At 42.0% G+C, this 20,640-nt stretch overlaps 1 protein-coding gene across 1 annotated transcript; it reads right to left on the reverse strand.

Moving 5' to 3' along the window:
- Positions 1–1,294: 1,294 nt before the first annotated feature.
- srp68 (signal recognition particle 68) lies at positions 1,295–20,474 on the reverse strand. The gene is made up of 16 exons (XM_034083651.1): positions 20,321–20,474; positions 19,760–19,826; positions 19,211–19,324; positions 18,685–18,880; positions 18,093–18,175; positions 17,534–17,643; positions 17,280–17,359; positions 16,909–17,049; positions 6,690–6,788; positions 6,451–6,515; positions 6,020–6,173; positions 5,388–5,482; positions 3,845–3,974; positions 3,536–3,611; positions 3,380–3,432; positions 1,295–3,050 (listed from the first exon to the last, which is right to left on the reverse strand). The coding sequence occupies exons 1-16, from the start codon at positions 20,406–20,408 to the stop codon at positions 2,823–2,825; spliced, it is 1,779 nt and encodes a 592-aa protein (XP_033939542.1). The 5' UTR covers positions 20,409–20,474; the 3' UTR covers positions 1,295–2,822.
- Positions 20,475–20,640: the final 166 nt, after the last annotated feature.

A 20,640-nucleotide genomic window follows, 5' to 3' on the forward strand; every position in this document is an offset into this window, starting at 1 on the left:
GTTTGTTAAAATAACCTCTGTGTACCCTCAGGAATGTAACTAGGAACAATAAGAATCACATGGCAACATGAATTTGTAATTGCTCAAATCAGCATGATGGCATGTTCACGATAAAAAATACTAACATGCTGATGGTTAGCAGACTGTTCACCATGGTACTACTATACTTTACAAATACAAATTAAGGTTTGTTAATTGCACTTTAAAAAAATATGCTGGTTTGAATGTTTAAAGATAATTGCGCTCAAGTGGGACTTCTCAGATTTTCCATTATAGGGGTTAAGTGGTTGCAATCTGCACCCTCACGGATTGCCACTAATCATACACCCCTTTACGTTTTTGTAATGTAATTAAAGTATTCGACAAGTTAGTATCTTGACTCGATGCTGCTGCTACATTAGAAATCAGGATAATAAACTTGAGGGCGACATCATTATCGGAGCCAAAAGTTCATTTTGATCGTTAACAAGGCAACATCAAACATGGCAGTGAATTGTGTGCATGACTTCAGTTGAACTGAGAGTAAACAACAAAGGTGAGGGTGTGTCCGCCTCGTATACTTAACTACACACAGCGCACAAACACAGCATGGTTGTTGGGTTTACAGAGTCAATCCAAGAAGCTTTGATGCTTGTACTGTACCTTGGACTCAAATTACATAGTACTGACAATCTACGTGACGGAAATATGTAACAAGTACACCAACATATTTTACTGATGTGTGAAAATATTAGGCTCTGTGTCTTTCATCTAGTCATCTGACAACATTTAATTAAGGTGTCAATAAACTGAAAAACTTGTAAAAGCAGTGCGAAAGAGCTGATTAATTGAAACTTAAAACTGTTAAGAGGTTTCTTCCTGCAGATAAACATTTATCTCCACCTCCTCAAATACCTTCATTCCATCCATGCAGGTTGCATTTCTGCGTGTTTCTGTAGCGACAATGGTATGTGTATGTGTGTGTGTGTGTGTGTGTAGGAAAGTGATGACAGGCGGCTATCAGGCAGAAAAGGCTTGTTTGTGATCAAAAAGTTGAAATACACTTATAACTGATAAGTTAATGTGGGGACACACGGTTATTAGCATGGTTGGTGATTATACTTACAATAATAAACACAAATGCATATACGCAAAATAAATTGGAAAACGTTCACACCCTGCTGAGGCATCCCACGCACTCCTAACACACCCAAAACAAAAAGGTGCAAGGGACTTCAAACAACTATTTTCTCCTCCATCATGGTCATCCAAATGTCACAGAATCTTCTATACAATAAATAAATAAAACAAGAAATCAGCATTAGGCACAAATATATTTTAATAATCAACCTGGAAAAGTAATCAAATCATACATTCTCATCAGTTCATGTCTCTTTCCACTTGTGTTTACAACAAATAACCATCTTGTTTTCTTCCAGGCCGATCGAGGTAAAGTGCTGGAGCTATTCCAGCACGACCGACTCAATTATTTAACATAAAACATTTAAAGAAAAAAAAAATTAAAACCAAAGACATTGATAAAAATGAGTAAGCAAAACAGTATCATTTTTTTGGGTGGGAGAGTGACACTGAAACAATTCTCCAGCTAGTGTTTAACCCGGCAGATCGGTCCCTTAAGGATCAGAAGAAATAATGTGGACATAGTGACTGGCAAACAAGGAGTAACAAAAGTGTTTTATAGTCACAGTTTATCCAAAGACATGGTGGTGTGATGTATGAAAGGCTGCTAAATACTTCCTTCACTCCTTAATGCTGACTGCTGTCCTATTCAATTGATTTAGCTGAAATGCAAATACAAATATTTCATGATAGTGTGAAGAGCCTGGAGACCCTTATGTAGAAAACTTGAGACACTGAGGGGTGTTAAAAAAAATTGCAGCTTGTGCTTCCATCTAGCAGACTGAAGCCATTGGACCCTTCTCCCAGGACAGCAGGTTTAGTGTCCAATGTGACAGGACAACATGTAGCTGACAAATTAAAACACTCAAACATTCAGCATTTAACAAACACATTTCACACCTTGGTTCATGTCTTCATCCTCCTGTTGATGCACTTGAAACTTCCTTGTACTTGACTCACTAAGTCAGCAAATGAGGTGCAGTTTTCAAACACATACAGGTTTCTTGATGCACAAAGCAGGTGAGACCAGGGCGAAGGTGGAGGGAAGAAATGGGAGGCAGCTGAAGTCTATAGTCTGAACTATTGCGAAAAAAGCCTCAGTTTGTCAAACTACATGTCGCAGGATATTAATAGTATTTTAAGCCCCCTACTTTGTGTTTTGAGTCAAAGTAGCTGCCATAACAAAACAGCACATTGTACGTTTTATATTTAAGAAAAGATGCTGAAAACATCTTTCACAAAGAAAAAAAATGTAATTACATGAAGGCGCTTACATAAAGATTAAAAAGAAAAGAATAACTACTAATGATCCCTAAGTGGCTGAGTTTACTCTGACAGGATGGTACATCTTGGCTGTACTGAGAGACCACGGCTCGTAACCTGTAGAACCTGAAGGTGACAGACACCTCCGCGACTCACATTCAGCCTGTTCACTGCAGCCGGATGTTATTACTGAGGGTAGGAGGTGAACTTGGGTCATATTGCTACTTGAAGTTGATTCGATTACCTTTCTTTAAGTAGGTCAAACTCACTCTGCATTCCTCAGAACTGCAAACTCCACCCGTCTTGCACTCAGGCACTCATCATCAGACTTAAAATGAATTTAAATGACTCGAATTAACAACAGACCCAAGTCTGGTTGTTCTGTGGTGAACTCGGGGACCGTGTGGCTCTCCTGTGGAAACCACAGCCGGGCGATACATTTAGCTGCCGAAGCCAAAGATGCCCTTGATGTAGCCGGTGAGGCCGCCCTTTCCCTTCTGCTCTACCTTGTCATCCAGGGGAGGGAAGGCCACATGGTTGAGAGCGAGGTCAAAGAACAGGGGCTTGCAGGGGATTGGCTGGAAGTCGGGAGGGAACTGGACCAAGTTGGGCTGCTTTCCTACGAGGGCAGGGTCCAGGCGGAAGGTTTCCAGGCGGTTGCAGAGGGGCTGCATGACGGAGAAAGGAGTGAAAAAAGTGATGCTTGCATCATAGGATAACTGCATATGTATCAAAACATTTATGAGAGACTATTGATAGGTTTAGTCATGGTCAAATTAAGTCCTCGGAGGGCGGGTCTAACACAATATTAACCAGTTTGAGGGGCCGTAACCAAAAAGGTTATGTTATTTTGCACTATTTTTGGTGCTAGTTACAATGGAAGATGGACATATTTTCCCCCGCGAGCTAAACACTGATTGATCGATCATTTCTCATACGGACACAGGCAGGATTCTATGATGAATTTCCTCCCCGTGTGTTAGTCTTGTTCTCTTACCGTGTTGTCTTTGACCTGCTGCTTGGCGGGAACTTCAGCAGTCTCTTCAGTGTCTGAAACGCAAACATTTCCAAAAGGTTGGCACAAACAACAAAGATTGTGTTCTCAAAAGGCTAAAGTAAATGAGTTCGCTAGACAACAGTTTGTTGCTCTCACCTAAAATAGCAGCAGCTTGAAGGGAGTATTTCTCAGCGTTGACCTCGGCAATGAGCTCCTGAACATCAGGGAGATCCTGCAGAGACACAACAGATGTTTCTGTTAGAGTACAGATGTGGTTAAATGTTCAGAGACTTATTTACCTGCAGGTTTTCGGGTCAGTTTCAAAAGCTGAGAAATACGCTTGGATTTGGACTTTTTATTGTTATATGTGTTAATATCAACACATGTTTAAGGAGGATGTCTACATGATTCGTTGTAGATTAAATGATTTTCGGTATTAAGAGTATTTCTTTTTTTCAGACCAACCTTGAGGCTGTTGTTGAGGCTCTTGGCCTTAGATTGGACCTCCATGGCGTATTTCAGCACCCTCTCATACAGCACCAGGGCCTCGCTCCACTTCTTCACCAGCACATAGGACTGAGCTATGAAGAAGCACCTGTGAGGGGAACAGAGGGAAGGATACAGTGTGAGAAAACGTTTTTAGAGGGTACTTCACCATGGACAAGTGAGTTTGGCTATTTACTTGTCCGAATACATTTTTCACTTGTCCACAGCTATACTTTGTGCATGCTAGGGTTGCCAGAAACGGACCATGATCAAAATCGATTAGTCGGCAGCCCTGGCCTGCATCACACATAGGGATGGGTATAGTTTTAACGGTACTACTACTTTTATCGTTACCGCTTATCGATCCGGTCCTTTAACGGTACTCTTATCGGTTCTTAAAAAAAAAAAAAAGGTAAATTAACTAAACAAAATTGTAAATAATGTGAACTTACAGAACTGTAAAAAACAAATAAAAAAACAAGTATTTACTGCAATAACACAGTGGTACAGAGCAACACAAGTGGGGCATACAGGTATGCTGCAAAAGGCCTAATGGTTCTTCTGGAGGAAGATTGAGGTTGTGGTGGAAGATTACGGGAAATAATGTGTTGTTTCGACAAATTGCTCGTGTTACCACCCTTAAATGCTAAACTCTTATTGCACTTTTGGCAACGAGCATTGTCTACATTGAGACGGGTAAAGTTTAACCACACCTTGGAGCGCTCTCTCTCCGCCATCTCTGCCGTGTGTGTGTGTGTGTGTGTGTGTGTGTGTGTGTGTGTGTGTGTGTGTGTGTGTGTGTGTGTTGCATGCATGTAGCAGCCGTGTGTGTAAACTGCCCCGCACCCTCACACACAGACGGGGAGAGAAATCTCTCGTCTGGATTGGAAAGATCGAAAATACATCATAGACGCATTTTGTAGTCTTTTTGCATATCAGAAACGGAGTTGGCGAAACAAAAACTGCAATATAATGTTTATGTAGCAATAATACATATGACATATTTTTTAAATGTCTCCAGTACCGATAAAAAGACAGATAACGTCGGATCTTAACGGTACCACTGTCTTCAATAATTATGCCCCGGAGCCCGTTTAATACCGGGGCTCGGTACCCATCCCTAATCACACATGACAAAGAAAGAAACGTAAAGCGGTCACAAACGACAATGGCGGACAACGGACAATTTGCAAATGAGTTCTGCCTTTTGTAAGCTGAATTTATCAATAATTTGTCAATAAATATGGGTGAAAAACATCACTTGTCAGTCGGACAGGTCAATGGAAAGATGTACTTGTCCGATATTGTAAATAACACGTCCCGGACGATCGGCTGTGTGCTTTTTCGCACACTGGGATAACATTAACAACACAAGAGTATGTATGTATTTTGGGGAAATTAAAACAGAACACAGTAAACTGTGGGCTATCTCATTGATGTCATAGTAAAATATGGGAGCATTGACCATTAAGCAGTACCGCCTCACTAACACTAAAAGTGGTAAAAGAACGTTTATTCTGACCTGTATGCCTTGTAGACAAGCGTCTTCAGGGACACCTCCTTCTGGAAGGTGTGGTCGTCTTCCAGGCCCTGCAGGGTGGACAGCTCAGCCAGACTCTGGAGAGAAAGACGGACAGAGAAGGTTAGCGAGGGGGGGGGGGGGGGGGGGGGAGAGGCAGAGAGAGGACACGGAGAAAACGGAAGGTGAGATATGCTCTGAGAAGGAAGTTTCTGAGACTGTGGGTTAAGATAAACTACACAGATCATCAACTCCTCACAGTCCCAGCTACTGCCTGGTACCAAGAAACTGGCAACTAAGAACCAATTATACTAACTGTAAAACATGCAGCATTATCTTTATTTCAAATCTCCGAAAACACAATGAGGGATACAGACACAATTCAATAGAAATAATGGCTGCAACAATAAAAAAACTAAACAAAAATGTAAAAGCCAGTTAACAGTCGTCAATGAATTGAGCGATTACACCTTCAAATTGTCTTGTCTTTTTAAAAAAAGTAGTGCCGATCCCCACTTCTTAATGTAAACAAGGCGATGACCTTTCTTCTAAGATAAGCTGTTATTCATTTTATATAATGTATTTATGTTCATTCAATACATAAATGTAAGATACATTTCATGTTGAGACTTTACCTGCAGGATGATGTCGTAGAGGCGGATCAGGTCTTGTGGGCGGGGTCCTCTCTTGTCCTCGTCGGCTTCAGGCTCCTTCAGTTTGGCCTGCAGAGTGTGGGCCATGCTCTCATTCCTCTTCACCAGCGTGCACAGCTTGATGTAGGTCAGGTAACTGGGAGAGGAGACCAACAGCACATTTATTATTCACTTAAATAAGAGATAAATGGAATAGAGAAATATCAGAGGGTGGAAAAAAGTATTTATGCTTAAGCCTGGATATGAGCTTTTTTGTTGTTGTTGCAATATACGGTTTTTGATCATTGACCCAACAGAAAAGTAACATGAACAGGCCATTTACTTTAACTAGTTTTTCACAAGACTTAGAAGTCTGACTGGGCATTTACAAGCCCTAGTTATTGTATGGACTAAAGTTGATGTGTTTCTTTTACCTGTGCAGGAACTGCAGGTTGGACACCTTGCCGCTGTCACCATCTGAGCTCCTCTCTCGTTGCTTCTACAAAGACAAGCAATAAAATGTGAAACACTTTGAAAATGTTTGTTTAAATGGCAGGCTTGTTGGTAAACTGTAATTAGGCAGATGTTTGTGATTTCTAGGCAACAATTAAGGCCAACTCAAATTCCTCACAATTCTTGAAATATTTTAAATGTTTATCCCTTTGTATCTTACCGCCTCACTCTTGAGTTCCTCCCTCACAGCCTGGATGGTGTCTCTGCACTCGGCCAGCAGCGTCTCGTACAGATGCTCCTTTGTCTCCTCGTTAGCCGTCTGCACAACAGAAACAGACATTTAGATTGAAAAGGGAATATTGAGGCTGTGTATCACATATCTCTCTCCTTCACACCTGACGGTCTGACACAATCACGACATTCAAGTCCCATCTCAAAACCCACCTGTTCAGACCAGCCTACTCACTGTAGTGCTCCCCATCATCCGTTTCCCCTGAATAACCTGTCCCTATCATTTGTGTCCACTTTAATGGTCTTCTCCATGATGGTATGTTTGTGTTTTTATCATGTTCTGTTGCTTTTACCTATTAGAATATTTATCAAATTGTACGGTGTCCTTGGGTGTCATGAAAGGCGCCTTAAATAAAAACGTATTATTACATGCATGCAGCTTTGGTGCAATTATGTTACAGTTGTGAAATGACTAAAGGTGTAGAAAGATTTAAGGACGAAATACAAGTGATGAAACTATGTATACAGTTTCACCAGAGAAGAATTTGGGAGGGGGAGAGACTTAAGTTTGAAGTCCTCTTTGTGCGCTTGAGAAGGAAATATGTTTAAAAGTCATATTGGTTTGATACAAAGAGAGTTTTAGCAGAGATGTGACTGTGGCAATCTGGGGGAGAGGCACAGGTATGTGGCCTGACAGCCTGCCGAAACATTCCTGCACACATCAGCACTCGCTCTCTGGAGTTTCAGGGTTCAAATCTTTGTGAATGACAGGATTGTTCTTCACTTCACCTTTCTTTCATTAACAAAGTCATACAATAGGCCTGTGTCACTACACGACTCAGATGTCTACAGGGCATACTATGTTCATATTCAAAGAAAAAGGCCATGTTGTGTTACTGTAAATGTAATCATTAAATAACTGAAGTAATGTTAACACAGTTTAACTTTTGTTTAAATATGTCCTTTACATTTTTTATGGATGACATTATTGTCAAGCTCTCACCCCCTAAGCAGCAAATAAACTCTTAGCTAGCACCACAGACAGGGGAAGAATGTTACGAGAAAATTCCTCGTAGTGATCATTGATAACAGACAGATATGGCTGATCTCAGCCACCCAGCAGGCGGATGTTATTTAGTGCCACACACACTCGTGCTAACACCCTGGCAACGCCTAACATGACCGGCTCAACCTGTCGAGTATTGTCTCTTGTTCGGAGTGAGTGCCGGCTGGATAAACCGATTAGAGGGTGGAGGTGACACGCTTCTCGATTAGGACTTATGTATGACCCAATATGGAGCTTCCTGTCCCCAGAGGCCAAGAGCGGAGGGTGAAGGGGGTGTTTCTCAATGTCGAGGACGCTTGCTTGGTAGCACATGTCTTCCGAGTCACTTGCTTCAGAAGCGAGGCAAGAATCCTTACTAGCCTCGTAAAACGAAGAATTGTGGAACAGGCTAACAGGTGTGCGTCATATGCGAGGCCCCGTCTTAAAAATGGAGCACGATTTCCGCCTAAGATTTGGAAATTGGTCCGTGCGCAAAGCATTGTGGGGATTTTAAGACCGCGGAGTCTACACATGAGCATGCCTCGAAATTTCCCGCTACGAAGTACGCCGGCCTCGGTAGAATTCCAAGTATACTGGACATTGGAACAGTCCTTCGGCGGCACTCGATGACGTAGTATGCTTGAAATAGTGGCTCTGAAGCAGCCTTCCTCGACATTGAGAAACACCCAGGGGTAAACGGAGGAAAATTACGGTGGTGGTCGGCCATATTCTGTTGAGCAATCAATAACATATCTTATTTTTTACCCTTAAAGTTAGTTGATGAGGATGCTGTTTTATTAAGTCATATAATATTGAGAAAAAACTGGGGTATTTCAGCTTTAAATTGGCTTTCCATACATTAAGTTACCACCGCATTTCGCTTAACAAAGGCCTACAGTTAAGTCCCAAAGGGGCACATTTGAAACTGAATGGGGTTTAGAGGTGATAATACTAATCTGCCCACAGGGACCTGGTGGGCGTAGCCTCAGTATTCATGTGTGGGCTGAAATGCACAGAATTCAGTCGTGCGATGAGAGGCTGCATGCCAGAGACCTGAGTGGCTGAGGGTGTGACAGGTATGTCCGCAGGGCGTGCTGAGCCTTCTGCCGTTAAATCAGGAGGATTGAGCCGTGGTGGCAGTGAGGGCGACACAAGAGACTGTAAAGAGGAGAGTGCCGCACTCTGAATGTCTGAGGAACTGCATGGACTGGCCAAGGAGGAGGTGTTCTGCTTAAACTTAGGCCATAATGACAGTTTGACTATTTTCATCTGAAGCCAAGTATGATTGACACGTAACCCTGGAAAGTATGAACACTGGGATAGTAGTGGATGACGCTTTTATCACAGGTAACTACAAGTAATGGAACATTGGTCTTAATAAACAAAACAAAAAAACGCAGAGTTAAGGATATTGCTTCATCCAGAATAAGTGGAACATCTGAAAAAAAGGGATGATCTTTTCAGTGACCATTATCTGATTAAACTCAAAATACGACATAAGTGCAACATGGGACATCCTGCACATATGTTTTATTAAAAATCCCACAAACCGTAGGTTTCCGGTTATGGCGTTTGAGTGATCGGTCGCATTGGCGTTTGCTCCCCAATCCTTTTTCGCTTTTACACATATACACCCAGACGTCTGTTACTTTTCTTACTTGATTAGTCATTAGGAGTGCCTCAGTAACTTTTTCGTTGTTGAAATGAGTAAAACTCAAGGCAGTCGTGGCAAAAGTCAGCAACAAACTAAACTCTTCAGCTCGCAAGATAAAGAGGCTAACAAGATGGCTACCAGTGCTTCGGAAGCTAGCGTGCAGCCGCTAACACTCGTTATGCTAGTCGGAGAGCTTGAGAAACTGCGTAAAGACGTAACAGGTGAACTTACCGCTTCCATGAACACCGCCCTGGCCCCAATCCAAGCCTCTCTTCAAAAGATCACCGACACCGTGGCTACACATACTGCCACCATCACCGGAATGGAAACGGCTCTCAGCGCTCATTCAGATGGAATCACTACTCTGGAGCGAGAGGTGGCCGTATTGAAATCCAAGTTGGAGACCACTGAATGACAGATTGCAGCTGGCGGTGGAAGACCTGGTTTCACGTTCCAAACGACAGAATCTCCGTGTGATTGGCATTCCAGAAGGAATGGAGGGGGATGATGCTTGTCTCTTCATGACTACACTGTTCAAGAAGATGGTCGGAGACCCTCAGCTGGATGCCTTGGAGCTAGACCGTGCACATCGCAGTCTGGCTCCGAAACCGCCGCAAGGTTCCCGGCCCCTCATTGTCCGCTTCCATAAATATGCCCAGAAGGAACGTGTGCTGCTGTGGGCTAAGAAATCCCGGGATGTCTCGTACCAAGGTCATCCCATCAGGATCTTTGAAGATTTCAGCGCCACACTCGCCAAGAAGCGGGCCGCCTTTAACAAAGTGAAGTCGCAGCTCTACAAGGAGGGAATACGCTTCGGCTTACTCTACCCAGCCCGCCTGCGTGTTACTATTAACGGACAGACTCACATTTTTTACTCCGCGGAAGAGGCAGAGCGTTTCTATCAGGTTCATAGCAGTAAGTGAATGATCAGGAGGATTCTGTCCACATACCCCCTCTGAATCTTGTTTTTCACTTAAGTTATTTTTATTTCTATAACCGAGCTGAAGCTACACGGACATGAACGTTAAATTAGACATTGCTTGCAGCTCCCTGCTAGGCCAATAGAGGTCACTGCTGTCTCGTTTATGGGGGTGTGGACTGGGGAATGACTGCAATTCAGCTGGGGTTGTATATGTGATAATTATACATTTTGAAGGGAAGCTAACTACACCGCAGTTAACCGGAGGTGTGCAGAACATTTCCTGCGTGCTCATCTATGTTACAGGATGAGTTTAGGACAAGGTTGTAGGGATTTGTTAGAGATTCAGACATCTGATCTCGTTGGGTTGTGTTTTTTGTGTGTGTTTTTTTCTTTCTCAATACGGGAGGAACTTTTTTCTTTGGTGCCCATCTTTATAACACATTTGAAGTTGTTACCTTGCTTTGTAGCCTACTGGCTAATTCATAATTTCATCATATTATTCCAAAGGCTGATATTGTGGCTCATGCTCTATGGCTGATATGAGACTGAGAGCTACGCAAATCAATCAGGTTTACAAGCTGGAATGTCAGAGGACTTGGCGGTAGGGCTGGGCGATTTTTTCGGTTTTCACGATTAATTTGCATTTTTACTTTCCTACGGTTTGTGAAATGGCTGAACCGAAAAATCGCGATTTTAAAACATTTCTAGACTCCGCAGATTTGTTTTGCTTTAAGGGACTCGTAGTAGCTTACTCTCTCACTTTCCAGAACGCGCACAAAACTCAGCCACATTGCCTGTGACTACCCGATCTGCAGCTCTGCCCGATCTGCTGTTGTTATGCTGTTGTTATGCTGTGTTCGTTGTTGAGCATAACAGAGGACTCAGACATTGTACATTACATATATAACTAAACACGCCTTTTCTCCTCCTTATCTCTTTCATGACTTTTAATTTAATATGGTTTTGAACACTGTAATCAATACTCAATACAGGAAAAACTTCACGGCTGGTTTCATTTCTGGTAGTTCCGGATGTTGTCTCATGCTCCCACGTCTGTAAACAAACGTATTCAAATAAACTGTACCTTCATTTAATATTCAGCAATAATAATATCTCGACGTCTATACAGTAGTTGTAGTGTTGAAATCAGTAGGTTTCGGTGTGCAACACTCTGTGTCATATCGCTACTAAATTCACCTCTATAGTAAATGGTATATTAGCCACATGCTAAATGCTAACCGGAGATGAAGGATTTTCAGAATAAAAGCTTAACAACTGCGCACGAGAACTTCTGGTTTTTCAGTATAAAACAGCATTTAAACTGACGGTATGTTTAAGGTACTTTATGCCATCAAAAACATTGATTTTAATTTATAACACTGTGCGCATGTGCAGAGCTGCAGATCGGGTAGTCACATAGCCTACTACAATCACATTCACCGCTTCACCGACAGACGTACCATAAAAATGTCCACGAACACAGATGAAGAACTCATTCCTAAAAAAGGTGCTACTTCAGTTGTATGGAAGTGGTTCGGGTACAAGCGGTCATACATAGAACAAACAACTGTTCTGTGTAAGGTCTGTAGAAAGACAACTTCCTAGAAAGTTAAAGGGATGTTATTTTGTTTGAGGGTATTTTTTTATTATTAATTTCATTATCGTTATTTTACAAGTTTTTTCAGGGATGGCCTACAAGAGATTTTTTTTTCAGTTTGATTTAAAAAAATCTTTGCACATTAATGACAGCCAAGTGCCGTGGTGCTGTTTTTATTTTAATTTTTTTATTCTTGAACAACTAATTTGTTTACATAGGCCTAGACTACTTCGTAATCTCATTTATTTTTATTGTTTTATTAAAGAAAATATGTATTGAAATCTTGCCTTGGTCTGGTTTGTTTAGAAAAAAAACAGGAAAAAATTGTCTATTAGTTAGAAAGAAGAATTTTTTTTTTATTTTTAGGCCAAATCGCGCGGGCCTACTAAAAGAGCCAGATTATTCTCACATCTTAAGGATATGACGACGGACATTGCTTTTCTGCAGGAGACCTGTGTCCTGTGACCACACCAGACTGCGGAAACCCTGGGTCGGACAAGTGTTCCACTCTAGCTTCAATAGCCGTTCTAGAGGTAGAGTAATTTTACTACGCAAACGACTGCAGTTCTCTTTAGAAAAGTGTATTTCTGATACAAATGGGCGTTACATTATAGTCGTGGGTGTATTGCTCCAAACTCCTTATTATGGTTTGCGTCTATGCCCCTAATTGGAGTTGTCCTAATTTTATGACGTCCTTATTCTCATTAATCCCATGCCTGGATTCACACCACCTTATATTGGGGGGAGATCTTAACTTGGTTGTTAATCCTGCCCTTGATTTATCCAAGCCAAAAAACCTAACCCCATCTAGTACGGCTAGAGCTCTTATGACACTTGTGGACCAAATCGGTTGTGTGGATACGTGGCGATTCAGCCACCCAACAGCAAAAGAGTTTTCATTCTATTCCCATGCTCATCAAACATATTCTCGCATTGATTATTTTTTTTAGACAAAATACTCCTTCATTCAGTGAAATTATGTGAATATTCAGCAATATAGTCATATCAGACCATTCCCCCTTTTATTAGACTTGGAATTGCTTCCTAAAAGTGGACAGTGCTCAAATTGGAGATTGATTACAGGGTTATTATCTTCTAATAAATTCTGCGAATGTATTTCTGAGAAAATTAAGCTCTTTATCCTAAATAACAAATCTGACTCGACTTCTCCTTCCCTCCTGTGGGAAACCTGTAAAGCGGTAATTCGCGGTGATATTATCTCTTACAGTGCCAGGGAACATAAGCAGCAAATACAGAGACAACTTGAGCTGATGGAATCTTATTTCCACAAACAAAGCTGAGTTTGTTTTAAGGCGCACAAATAGTACCTATTATGAATATGGGGACAAGGCCAGCCGACTGCTAGCGTTACAACTAAAGCATCAATCTGTCTCACGTTTTATTACACAAATTCGCAAATCCCCCCATACAATAGTTACAGACCCAAAGGAGATAAATAATGTTTTCGCTTCGTACTATTCTAATCTTTACCAATCAGAGGCTCCACCTGACAACATCTTAATGAAACCATTTTTGGATAATTTGGACTTCCCTATGATCAACGAAACAAGTAAAAGGAATCTAGATGCTCCACTCAGTTTAAAGGAGGTTACAGACAGTCTCAGATTAATACAGAATGGCAAGGCACCGGGCCCGGACGGCTTCCCAGCTGACTTTTTAAAGAAATTCTCTGATCAACTGGCTCCCTTGCTATTGGATATGTTCAACGACTCCTTAGAGCGTGGTTCCCTTCCTCCATCCGTAACTCAAGCATCAATTTCACTCATTCCAAAGAAAAACAAAGATCGAGCAGAATGTAGCAGTTAGCCGTCTGGACCCCTGTCTACCAAACATTATTTCGGGTAATCAAACTGGCTTCATAAGGGGTAGACAGTTGTCCTCAAATTTTTGTCGCCCCCTTAATATTATAATGTCTAAGTCTAGCACACAAGAGGCTGAAATGGTAATCTCTATGGATGCGGAGAAGGCTTTTGACCGAGTGGAGTTATTTATTTTCAGCTCTTGACAAGTTTGGTTTTGGTCAAAGATATATTTCATGGATTCAATTGTTGTATAGTGCTCCTACAGCTAGTGTGACTACCAACTCCACTCAATCCAATTTTTTCCCCTTACAACGCGGTTTCCGCCAAGGCTGTCCCCTGTCGCCTTTACTGTTTGCAATTGCAATCGAGCCACTTTCCATCGTTCTTAGAAACTCACCAGCTTTTACAGGTATCTATAGGAATGGGGTTGAACACAGGGTTTCGCTGTACGCGGATGATTTGCTGCTCTATGTCTCGAACCCTACGGCCAGTATTAATGGGATTCTTGACGTTTTACAAACGTTTGGTTCCTTTTCGGGATACAAGTTGAACATCAGTAAGAGCGAATGCTTCCCTCTTAATCTTGCGGCAAAACAGATTCCGGCCCAGAGTCTGCCTTTTCATTTGGCCTCCTCTGGTTTCCGGTACCTGGGCATTAATATTTCGCATAGTAATAATAATAATAACTGAGATTTCTATAGCGCCTTTCAAGGGACCCAAGGTCGCTTCACAGGAATAGGGCAAGCACAAACAAAACAAAACAAAGGTCAGACAGACAAAACAACAGAACGATTTAAGGGCCGAAAGCCTTGATGAACAGATGGGACTTGAGGGCCCTTTTGAAGGCGTCCAGTGTGGGGATGTTGCGAATCTCCGCAGGGAAAGCGTTCCAGAGGGTGGGGGCTGCCACACTGAAGGCTCTGTCCCCGAAGGTTCTCAGTTTGGTGCGGGGGGTGGTGAGCAGGCCAGAGTCTGAAGACCGCAGGTTCCGGGGTGGGGCATGTGGGTGAAGGATGTCCGATAGGTACTGGGGGGCAAGGGCATGGAGGGACTGGTAGGTCAGGAGAAGGACTTTATAAGTTATGCGGAACTTGACCGGCAACCAGTGGAGGTGGATGAGGGTGGGAGTGATGTGCTGCCACGGCTTTGTGTGTGTGAGGACCCGAGCTGCACAGTTTTGGACATACTGTCACTTCATAAGCATAACGTTTTGAAGTTGGTGAAGGAGGTTAAATCTGACCTACAGTGCTGGAACTCTCTCCCTCTGTCAATTGTAGGTAGAATCAATTCAATCAAAATGAATGTGCTTCCCAGATTCTCATTCCTTTTTCAATGTTTACCATTATTCCTCCCCAAATCTTTTTTTAAGGACTTAGGCAAGACTATTTCATCTTTTATTTGGGCAGGAAAGACCCCAAGGGTAAAATATTCTGTCCTACAAAGGGCTAAAGAAGATGGTGGCCTTGCTCTACCTAACCTTCTGGCATACTATTGGGCGGCCAATATTCAAAAGATTCACACTTGGCACAACTCCCCCATTACAGACTGGTGCCAGATGGAAGCGCGGTCTTGTGGCTCTATCTCTTTATCGTCGTTAATTTGTGCCCCCCTAAAATCATATCCTGCTAAATGCGTATCCAACCCAATTGTACAATCTACTGTAAAGATTTGGAGGCAATTTAGACGCCACTTTAAAATTGTTTCCCTTTCCCTGCTAATGCCGATTTGTAATAATCATATTTTTCTTCCTTCATGTCTTGACCCAGTTTTCTCTTTGTGGAAGGAGAAAGGGTTGGTTTATTTCATCAACTTTTTGTTGATAACATTTTTGTCTCCTTTGATATTCTCAAGACTAAATTTGACCTTCCAAACTCTCAGTTATTTAGATATTTTCAAATCCGAGACTTTGCTCGTTGTAACTTCCCCAATTTTCCTCATCAACCACCTAATTCTCTCATTGATACAATTCTATTGACCCCTGTAGTACGTGGAGTCATTTCAGCCGTGGGGAAGTTAATCTTATCAGCGTTATCATCTCCTTTAGCGACTAGGAACATCTGGGAGAAGGAGCTTGGGGTTACCTTTTCAGATGAATGGTGGCAGGGGGCCCTAGACAGAGTCAACTCTACTTCATCTTGCGCCAGACTGACACTGATACAGTTTAAGGTCCTACAAAGATCACACCTGACCAAAGTTAGACTTAGCAAACTGTTTGACACAAGTGAGATGTGTGATGTAATGCAATGTAATGATAGATGCTCTCTCTCTCTCCGGCCAACCACACACACATGTTTTTCTCCTGTCCAAAGCTGGGTTCATTCTGGTCCTCTTTTTATGATACACTCTCGAAGGCCTTCAATAAGCCGGTGGTTCCTAGCCCTTCAATTTCTATTTTTGGTGTCCCTGAGGAATTCTCTAGTTTCACTAACAAGGAGAGCAATGTTATTGCTTTTGCTTCACTTGTAGCCCGCAGACGTATTTTACTGCAGTGGAAGGACCAGAAACCTCCATCTTCTCAGTCGTGGTTGAAGGACTTAATGTCTTTCTTATACTTAGAGAAGATTAAGTATAGTATAAGGGGATGCTCTGATACATTTAGCAAAACCTGGAATCCTATTCTCTCTTTTGTTAATTCTATTCCTTCTTTTGGGGATTAGATAATTCTATTACTCATTAATGTACGCCGTAGATACTATTTTGAGACTGGACGGTTGCAATGATAAGTGATTGTCTCCTTTGGCGTGTGAATGGTCATGCAGCCCAATGTGCATTGTGCAACACAGTGTTTCTTTGTATTTCTGTGCTTTTATGATATCCTCTTGTATTTTTTATTTACTTATTTTTGCTCCTCTTTTATATCGTATTGTGACGCTTTTCGGTTTTGTTTTGTAGGTGGGTGGGGGGATGGTTACTATGCCATGTTTGTTGTAAAAAAAAAAGTAAAATCGGGTGATCTTATGTCAACAGTTTGTATGTTTTAAGATTGATGGCCCAATAAAAATACTTGTGGAAAAGAAAGAAAAAAAAAAAAAAAAAAATCCCACAAACCATAAATAACTAACCACCATGTTCTTAAAGTGCTGACATGTAATTATATGGAGTAGCCAACAACAACATGGTCTAAACTTTGTATTTAACACGTTCACTCAGTAACTATAAATACTGACCTGAGCGATGGCCGCCTCGTTGTCTGCCAGACCCAACAGGAAGACCCGGGCCTTGTCGATCTTGACGGGAACCGACCGCCCTCGCCACTCCACCTCACTCATGGTGGCGGCCTGCTTGGTTCTCGCTTGAGTGATCAGGGCCTGAGGAGAATAATATAAAAAAAAGGTTTGTTTTGACTTAAACATTGATTTTATGATCTACATGATAGAAGGTCTTTGAATATTCGAGCTTGTTCAAAAATAACAATTATATATACACACATGGATAGTTGAGGATTGTGAGTGTGTTTCACACATTACATTGGATAAGACCTCACCAATACAAGATGAATCATGGTACAAGCAGAAATAATAATGTACTGTTTGTTTACCTCTAGTTTCTCGGCCATCATGCCTCCTCCTCCACCAGTCAGTCGCATCTGCATCAAGTCATTGATGGCGTTCTGGTCACCTTCAATCAGCAAAGGAAAAATAATCCAGTTACATGGTGTTTGTGTATTGAAGAGAGAGGGTGGTGTGATTTGAGCTTTGGGACATTTGTAAAAAATGTCACACGGTATGTTGATAATTTTAAGATGGCAGTCAATTATGTCGAGGGGGATACTGCGTTGTGTGCGTTACTCACCAATGTTGTAAGCACAGTAGCGGATGTTGGGGGATATCTCGTCCACACGCTGGCGATACAGCACTGCCAGCTCCTCAGTGAAAGCACTGGCCAGCTTCTCATAGATGGTCCTGGCAAGAAAAAAAAAGGTTGTCAAATGTTTGTGAAAAAGGTCATGTAAAATGCATACATGCCAAATAACACTACCGTACTTTTCGGACTATAAAGCGCACCTGCATATAAGCCGCAGCAGCTAAATTGTCCGTCTGTCTTGCTCTCGTTCTGTCTCTCGGTTCCGATTTTACTTTGGCGCGCTACCTGTCTCACTCTTTTCCGGCCTCCAGCTTTTCCTGCTGGAGCCCGCCGCTTAAAGGTGGCGGGCGCGGACCGGTCATAGAGCCCATAGTGTTAAAGGTGGTTAATTTTACCTGTAAAATCCATAGATTTAGGAGGTTCCCTAGTGGCCGTTAGCTGTACAAAAAAAAAAAATGGGGAAAAAAGTCGCGGCTTATAGTCCGAAAAGTACGGTACTTATCATTGTTATTTTGTTAAAAAGAACTGTAGTGATGTTTTAACTCACTTGCACTTGTTGAAGGCCTCCATGGCAAGCTTCCACTCCTGAAGTTCAAACTCCACCATACCAGTCAGGTATGCAGTGTAGGCCTGAATAATATACATGCACATTGTTAGTGGCTGTTAGAACATACAAATATGTGTTTTGCTTCCTGTAACACAGCTTTAACTTCTAAATTCTACTGTAGGTATTAACAATGTATATCCTCTTTTTACACATGCACGGCAACCCTGAAATTATCTAGACATTACCTAGGAGCTGTATCTGAGAACCGAAATGTCTGAATTATTAGAACCATAATCAAAAGTACTTGTCCTTCCAGCTCCTAAGTCTTTGGAATGTCTGATTCTGCGAATAGAGCTGCTCATAGTACCATTATTTGGACAATGTTCATATGAAAAACGGCTTTAATACTTGTGTGTCATACATCGTGACAACCAGCTTAAAAATGTGGTATTGAGTTGATAGACGATGTGAGAAAGGCTGAAAAGACTTTGGTAGCTTTAAGGCTGCATTATCATGGCATATATATGTGGTTTCTGTTTACAATGCACATTCAACTGCACCCCTCAAAGCAGGTTCAAGAGGTTCTGTATACCTGTGCCTCAAGTTTGGTCTTAGCATCGACACGGGGGCTCTCACAGAGCTTCTCCAGCCTTTCGCTGTGCTTGGCAGCCTTGCGAAGTCGTGCCATCAGGTGGAAGCGCTTACGTGGCTCCGTGTTGGCCTCCTGCTTCAGCTGCATGGCGTAACTCCATGCACGCTCTGCCTCCATCAAAACTAGCAAAAGATACCTGAAGAGGGGGAGGACATTGCATCAGGTGTTAAGTCACATATTTCTATTTAAAGTGGACACATTGAATTCCTCACAATTTTTTTTAAGAGTCAAGTATTTAAATTTCTTTCAAGGTTTACTTCTGTGGTTTAGCCGAGAGGTGTACATAACTAGGTAGGACTCAAGTGTTGTGCAGATACTTTTGTTAGGAACTGGCCGAGCTCATCTGTGAGGTGCATTTATTATCCTGCATCAAACACATGTCAATATTTTATGATCTGTATATAAGGCTCATCAGCCAGTTAACTGCAACAGTTCAAAAACAGTTCAAAACTCTCCACTGACTCACCTGCTGTCAGAAATCATTTCAACAGTTATTTTCTTCCCAACAAACTTGTGTCGGTTGCCCATCTTGAAGCCAAGAGTCTTGCGCAGGCGGCGCAGTCTGCGGGAGCAGTAACCCCTGAAAAAATGTACATACAGATGGTTACATTACATTAAATGGAGCACATTTACATGTTCTTCATGGTCCACACAGCCAGTTCATTTTCTCCAACTTGGTTTCATAGTTCTTTAAAAATCTATCATCCTTAATTGTCTTAGGAAGATTTGTTATTCTCAGAGTGTACATATTTAGTAGACACTGACAGAGGTGCCTTTTCTCAATGTATAACACAAGAGATTGTTTATTTAACATGAAATACTGTCATACATTTATATATTCAGGGAATACGTAATCCCAGGTCACCAAGTATATTTTTTAAACTGTGAAGTCCTGTGCACCTCTTTGTGGACAGCCATGCAATATAAGAGAGTTAACCACAGGCATCTCTAGTCCAGTTGTTGCAGCCTGTTGACATGTAGTCAATGTCATGTAGTACGACTGGGCACAGCTCACCTGTATCTCTGGTAGTCTCCGTGCCTGAGGCCATGCTGCTGCTGGGACTCCTTGATTATTTGCAAAACTGCAAATCAATGTTAAGGGACAACATTCTCTACATCATCACACAAACAGACATGGTACTCTAGCTTAACATCTGTCATTCATAATCAAGTATGTATATTACAGCCATACGGACATATTTCTTTGTACAGTGTATAGTACAGATTCAGAATGACTGTGATGCTGATTTGTTGCAGAAAATCAACGTAGCAGCTTCTGAAACTCAAAGGCATCTGTCTGTTAACGTTACATGTAAATAATATGTCTAAAGTAGCCCTCATTCATTTAAATGCATCCATGATTGAACTTCATTAGACGTAAACATAAGTGTGTAACAACCCAATTTAATCTGCTTTTTAAGCCTGCCACTGACAGCCTGCTTCAGTATGACACGTAGCCTTAGCTAACGTTATCCTCACACAGAGCTAGCTAGCATGCTACCGTTAGCTTCTGAGACATAGATCATCCAGAGCAAATACAAAACCGCCGCTACACGTCCGCTGTTACAAAGGATACTTTCCAGTCCAATTCCTCCATCCGCTGATTTGTTTTTATTTTCATCAAGGGAGGACACTTTCGTGTCGTTTTGCTTGTCTGCGGCCATCTCTAAATGCTAACAGCTAAGCGGCACATACACATGCTCAGTCAGAAGTAGAACCAGGGAGCGACCAATGACTGCACAGGGAGGGGAGAAGCTACGTCCAAACCTCGCGAGATTTAACCTTATGTGTCTTCATGTCCACTCAACGTTGCAGACTGCTCTCTTCATACATCCACGGTTGCTCCTAGGGAAAATCTGTTAGAGGTTTTCCCAACTACTTTTCATTTGTAATGCA

The sequence above is a fragment of the Pseudochaenichthys georgianus genome, chromosome 1 (assembly GCF_902827115.2).
Source record: "Pseudochaenichthys georgianus chromosome 1, fPseGeo1.2, whole genome shotgun sequence".
Lineage (NCBI taxonomy): Eukaryota > Metazoa > Chordata > Actinopteri > Perciformes > Channichthyidae > Pseudochaenichthys > Pseudochaenichthys georgianus.

Excerpts from the sequence above, each read along its gene's own strand:
- srp68 (XM_034083651.1), bottom strand. The coding sequence starts at position 20,408 with ATGGCCGCAGACAAGCAAAACGACACGAAAGTGTCCTCCCTTGATGAA. Across the intron at positions 19,325-19,759 it reads GGAGACTACCAGAGATACAG|GGGTTACTGCTCCCGCAGAC; the intron begins GTGAGCTGTGCC and ends ACATTTTTTCAG. Across the intron at positions 6,174-6,450 it reads AACCTGCAGTTCCTGCACAG|TTACCTGACCTACATCAAGC; the intron begins GTAAAAGAAACA and ends CTCCTCTCCCAG.